The sequence below is a fragment of the Stylophora pistillata genome, chromosome 8 (genome assembly GCF_964205215.1).
Source record: "Stylophora pistillata chromosome 8, jaStyPist1.2, whole genome shotgun sequence".
In the NCBI taxonomy this organism is placed as follows: Eukaryota; Metazoa; Cnidaria; class Anthozoa; order Scleractinia; family Pocilloporidae; genus Stylophora; species Stylophora pistillata.
The window spans coordinates 22,683,803-22,689,924 of NC_142526.1; the positions used below are offsets into that span (position 1 = coordinate 22,683,803).

General features: G+C 37.3%; 1 protein-coding gene across 2 annotated transcripts; it reads left to right on the forward strand.

Annotated features, from left to right (window-relative positions):
* The first annotated feature begins 877 nt into the window (after positions 1-877).
* On the forward strand, positions 878-6,026 carry LOC111325274 (L-rhamnose-binding lectin SML). 2 transcript variants are annotated; one of them, XM_088730646.1, is made up of 4 exons: positions 878-988; positions 2,648-2,944; positions 4,051-4,371; positions 4,762-6,026. In XM_088730646.1, exons 2-4 carry the CDS (start codon positions 2,650-2,652, stop codon positions 5,058-5,060), a joined length of 915 nt encoding a protein of 304 aa, XP_088586772.1. In that variant the 5' UTR covers positions 878-988; positions 2,648-2,649; the 3' UTR covers positions 5,061-6,026. The 2 variants fall into 2 exon arrangements, with proteins under 2 accessions (XP_088586772.1, XP_022784796.2); XM_022929061.2 differs by having other exon boundaries at positions 884-1,099.
* The last annotated feature ends 96 nt before the right edge of the window (positions 6,027-6,122 follow it).

The window sequence follows — 6,122 nt, forward strand, 5'->3', positions numbered from 1 at the left end:
TTGTATTTGGTGGATCAGGATCATATTAATGGGGACAATTGTTTTTTCCAAGTTTTTAAAATTTTCGTCGGCTATCTTCCATAAATCGAATTCTCTAAAATTACGAGACTAAAGCAGTCGCCCTTTTTTCTTAAGATAGGTGAAAAAGAAGACATTCGACGTGAGCAATACAATTGTGGAAATTTGTCACCAAAGAACCGCAAAACGAAGTTCGGTGTTAAATAACACTAATCCAAATATTCGTTACGTGCGGGAAATTTTCTCTATTACTTGTCGTACGCGTATACACTCGAGGAGTGATTAAAATTTGAAAATTTCGAGAATTAAATTTCTTCAAAACTACCAGGGTTTTTCTCAGAATTATCGCAAGTTTCACATATATTCAATCATTCCCCTTTGAAAAATATGATTCAAAAGCGGATGATAAAAAAGTGGGTGATAAAAAAGCGAAACATTTGGTCTTGATCTGAATTTAAAAAAAAATACTTATTGATCTGAAACTGTGAAAGCTTTCTTCGAAATTAATGATGTAATCTCAACAAGTACATAATCTTAACATCATTAACAAATGTATAAGGTGCGAGTGTTTTGGTGAAAAATGTTTGATGGTGATTCAAAAGAGAGAGTACGGGCATCCAGGACACATTTTCAAGAAGTCGCTGGTTGCGAAAGACGAGACGCGAAAAATGATTGAAATGACGACGACCAAATTTTTGTTTTCGACGGCAAATTCTCTTAAAGATCAAGTTTTAAAGAAACAAATTAAACCCCATATCTGATCGGTATTCATTATTGATAAACACACGCAGTGTCCTAAATGAATGTTAATCACTAAAGGTGGGAGCAATCATTGGAGCAGAGGTACAAATCGACGCGCACTTTTCATCAGGGTGATTTCAGCGAGATAGAGCTTTTTAGCCAAGACCATGTTGTGACAGTGCTTAAAAAGAGGGTTTCACCAGAGGTACTCCTCAGAGGAAATTAAGTGGTACGGTCAATTTACCCGCAGTAGCAGCAGCGATGTATCGCTATTGTTATCTTCTAATTCAAGTATTCTTTTTGCTTGTTTCCCACGAGCAGTTGTCTTTTCTCGATAATGGTAGGTAACATATGGCGTACTTTCAATGCTTCTGACGAGCTCTCCGCGAGATACCAAAATTACAAACAGAACATGTTTTTTTAATCTAAATATTCGGAGCGTTTAATACTTTTAACAATTTCAACTTCCAACAATTTCTCGACACCTTTCTAAAATTGCAAGTAATTTTCCATTTACGTAAGCAGGGATTTAAAAAAGGGGTCTGCGTTTTAAAACTCGGAAAAGGAAAGTTAGTTCTATCCTGAATTCAACCGTGAATCACTGTAAAAAATATCTCATGTATACGTCTCTTTTAAATAACTAAGGTTTTCAACCAACCATTTCATCATTTAAGTTCGTAGAAGGAATTTAGTATGTACTGCTCTTAAAGAATCAAAAGACAACCACATACTTTTTTGTAATCTTACTGTTAAAAGAAGCTACAGGCCATTTTTTCCACAAGGAGGACGACTTGATACAATTCTTGTCTGTTTAAGGTTCCTATTGACACCCACATAAGACAATTATTTTTTCCACAGGAATTTATCGGATAGGATATAGTTCGTCTTCAGTTATTTCTCCATTACTGCATTACATTCAAGTTTAGCCAAATCGTAGCAATTCTCGCACTTCCCACTGTCAATATAAACGTTTTTTTAATTATTATCATCTAGCTGCTCGAAATCTAACAAAAAATGGAATTTTTCTAGTAAAATAATTAGCGATATACCTAAAACAATAATATACATCTTATCAGTCCTATTTAAGACGAATTTTAATTTATCTTGCCTTTACGTGGGCGGTTCTGGGATACTAATTTTCCCTGAAGTTGAAGTTTAGAAATTATGATATTTTGACTGAGAAGAGAAATAATATACCGCAAATGAAAATCATCGACTCTATTTTAAACACTTATTGATCTTAAGATAATTTTTTCAACTTTCAGCTGAAAGAGTGGTTAGCCGCTTTTAAAATTTCATTTTAATTGCCTTTTACCCCTTTTTGAATAGGTCAGAAAAGGTAAACCTTCATAAGCCCAAAATCAGGGAACGAAATACTGTTTTTACTACCTCCCACTGCGGGGTTATGACAACATTTTTGTGACCAATTCTCGGTCAATACAATGAAAATTTAATCAATTTTTGGGTAAGAGAGCACAAAGTATGACCAGTGAAGAAGAGTTGTATACCTCTTGCTGAACAAAGCAGGAATCAGCGGAAGTGTCTCAGGTTTTTCAGTTCTTTTTCTTTTAATGTATGTAAAATAAATCTCAGGTATTGTAACGAAAGTGTCCTTCCATTCGTGGCCTCCTTAACTCACTTATCCACATGATCTCTCACTCATTCACTTATTCTCTCACTCATGCACCCACTCAGTCACTCACTTACTCACTCGTTTAAGCATCAACTCATTTGACTCATCTATCCATCCATTCATTCATTAATTAATTCATTTATTCATATTTCCTCACGTTTATTACTTAATCGTACACGCATTACATACTCCACTCCTTGGTTGCTCGCTCAGAGAGCTTTGTTTTGTTGAAGTTGTAATTAACATTCTTTTCAGGAATGCTGTATCAAGTGAACGCCTTTGAAACCAAACGCACTTGCCAGGACGACCTGATGCAATTACATTGTTTGGCCCCTGAGGTGCTTAAGATCTATAGTGCAACCTACCATCGAACGAAAAGTGACAATTGCATAAGGAAAACTGAGTCTTGTGCTCCGGATGATAAGACAAGTTTGATAAGTAAGCATTGCAAAGGACGCACAGAGTGCAGTATCACAGTCGGTTTGAGTACCATGGGAGACAATTGTCCGAGCATGTCTGCCCTTAAGTATCTGAATGTCATTTATGGCTGCGGTAAGTAACGAATTCTCTCAATAAAACAATAATCAGTTTTAGTGGTAAGACAGCACGAAGTAGAACAAGTAGACAATACCTGTACACTTGAGATCTACTCTTGTTGGATAAGGCAAGAAACAAAATGAGGCGTTCCTAATTTGCAGATGCTTGTAATTTAAAGCTAAGGCTTTGTAAAGAAAGTATCCCATTGCCAGAAATTAGGGACAATATGGCGGAGGCGGTTCTCGTGTTACAAGCAAAATGGCGCCGAAACAGTATAAGAAAAGGGATGGGAAAAGATTGTTTTTTCAAAATAGCTGTCTAAGAATGGGATATTCATTCGCTGCGTGGTTGGAAATGCAGCCTGCATCGGTTAAAGCGTCCATCGCTACGAAAAAGAAATACTCAAATTCAAGCCTACCTTTTCCCAAGGTGTAAGAGTAAACTCATAATTCTGACTCCATTTTCCCATACAAACTCTTAAAATCTGCTTCGACTAGGTGTCATGGGAACAACCTTGTGAAGATTCGCAAATTCGTAGTTCGATATGAATTCTGCAGAAGTTTGCTCCACTAAATCGCTCGTAAACGGCCGAATATGTTGGCCCACAAATTTTCCTTGAGCCAGGAGACTCTTCGTATTTTCACAGAGCTCAAAAGCCCAATACGCCATTTTTAAATACCCCAATTTTAGGAAGGAAGAACACGAAAAATACAAGTCCCTGTAACTGCGCAATTTGGCCGCCATTTTTCTTGTTTTGACGTCTCCTTTGGCTTTCTGGGATAGTAAGGTACCAGACCTTTCTTTGGCGGGGTTTTACGAAAATAGAAAGTTACGTGTTCACTTCACTTCCACCGCAGCCATATTGAATTGTCTGTAATACGATATACCGCTGACATTTCGTAACGGGCTCGAAATGTCCCCGATTTCCGGTGATGCACCTATTCGTGGCATGATTCATTCACTTAATGACTCGTCCAAGCACTCACTCATTTACCCGTCCATATCATTTATTCATTCACTGGTGCATTCGTTCATTATTCATTCATGCATACATTCACTTAACCTTTTTTTCTGTTCAGAGAGCTTTTTCTTTGTTCAAGTTGTAGTTCATCTCCTTTTAGGACCGCCGCATAAGATGAGCGCCATCAAAACCAAATACACCTGCCAGGGTGACTCGCTGAACATAAGTTGCTCGGCCTCAGAAGTGCTCAAAATCTTTAAGGCAACCTACTTGCGAGAGGAAAACAAGAAAATTTGCACAGGGAGGAGGATGAGTAATGTCAACACTGCTGAACATTGTGCCCCAGATGATAAGACAAATTTGCTAAAAAAGCATTGTGAAGGACACTCAGAGTGTAATGTCACAGTAGATACGAGTACCATGGGAGACAAGTGCCAGTGGATGTCAAACCCTAAGGATCTGAATGTTAAATATGGCTGTGGTAAGTAATGAATTTCCACAATAAAACACCAAAATATCGTTGTTTATCTTACATCCTATTTACATCCTATCTATTTATCTGTTCTGAAATTAGAGGAGATATTCTGACATTACAGAATTATGATGAGCCGGTAAATGTTAGAGAAGTGGTATCTTCTTTTTTTTTTTGCCTCGACATCTTTGAAAGAACTTGAGACCGATTTCTAAGAGCACAGGAACTTAAAGGAAAAGACCATATTTAAATATCTGTAACCCATATTGGGACTAGAGACAAAGGTGAAAAAGGATATCAACAAACCTTCCTAGAGACCCGAAGCTGAAACCAATTTAACGTCTGCAAAGATGTTCCCCCGCGCTAAGTCTATGCAGGCTAAAGTATCTGTCTGTTTAGGTATTGTGGAGGAATTACCACCCACGACCGAAGCCCCGTTTACGTTCGCGGAAAACAAGTCGACCATTGTATTAACAAAACCTTCCTCACCCTCTCCACCCTTCAACTACACTACTCAGCCCCCGCCGACTGCGATGACCCCGAGAATGTCCTATACAACATATCCTGGCGACGATAATGGAGAAGACGACTCCGCTGGCTATGGCTTTGTCATATTTAATACTGGATACAGCAACCAGATCTCTCATGTGATGATAGTCCTGCTATTTGGAGTAAATTTTCATTTTCAACTTCTGTAATTATGAAGTCACCGGGCAACCGCTGAATTCTACTCATGGGAATCTAAGCAAACGACAGACGAGCAGCCTGACGACCATCAAACGGGGATATTAAGTGGTCCAAAAATTTGGCGTCACTTTATTGTCTGTTTTGTAAAATAATCTTAGCGTATCGAATATTGCATATTTCTAATCAATCCAAGGTAATTCTGATCTTATATCTATGAAAAAGTTGAATATCTTCTTCGAATAGAGGTTATAATCGCTTAACCCTTTATCTGCCAGAAGTGATTAACATGTAACTTCTTCCTAGAATCATCCATACATCATGGATAATGGTAATGAGAATATTCAAACTCATCAGTTAGAAATTGTCACCTTGATCTAACAACAGATTTCCATAACTAAACTACAAGAAAATGTGTAGCAGCTGGAGTTGAAAATTAACAATCAGATCTCGGGAGTGAAAGGGTTAAATTCCTTGGGCCCGTTTCTTGAAAGTCGCGGTAACTTAACGGGCCTGAAGCCATGCTTTAAAAGCAAAGGCTAATGAATAGATAGGCAGATTCTGGCACCCTAACCAGTTCATTTCGTTTCTTCACCTGATACTTTTATCTTACTGGTATATTTCTCAAAACTTTTGAAACCCCAATCTTGAATGAAAACAGAGAGGCTTTCCGGGCCCGTTAAATTAAATTACCGGAACCTTCGCGAAACGGGCCTCAGAAAGAGTGGATAACGCCATTATTTATTTATTTATTTATTCATTTATTTATTTATAACAACTTTATTGTAATAATTAATACAAAAGGCTGCCATCAGAGAGGAACTGAATCCTCATGTAAGATGACCCCCAAAAATATCTACAAAGCTATGAAGGAAATATAAATCGGATAAAAAGTAGTTGTAAGGAAAAATGTAAAAAAATATCACCAAAATGTATCTATCAGAATGGAGTTATTAAAATTATCTAATCATCTAATTAAATATGCGATCGCAACAATTTTATATTCATCACACACTAGTTAAAAAGTGTTCTCTTAAGCCCTTTTTAAATTTTGACAATGAATCGGCACAAATTAG

Excerpts from the sequence above, each read along its gene's own strand:
- LOC111325274 (XM_022929061.2), top strand. The coding sequence starts at position 1,021 with ATGTATCGCTATTGTTATCTTCTAATTCAAGTATTCTTTTTGCTTGTT. Across the intron at positions 1,100-2,647 it reads GTTGTCTTTTCTCGATAATG|GAATGCTGTATCAAGTGAAC; the intron begins GTAGGTAACATA and ends CATTCTTTTCAG. Across the intron at positions 2,945-4,050 it reads GAATGTCATTTATGGCTGCG|GACCGCCGCATAAGATGAGC; the intron begins GTAAGTAACGAA and ends ATCTCCTTTTAG.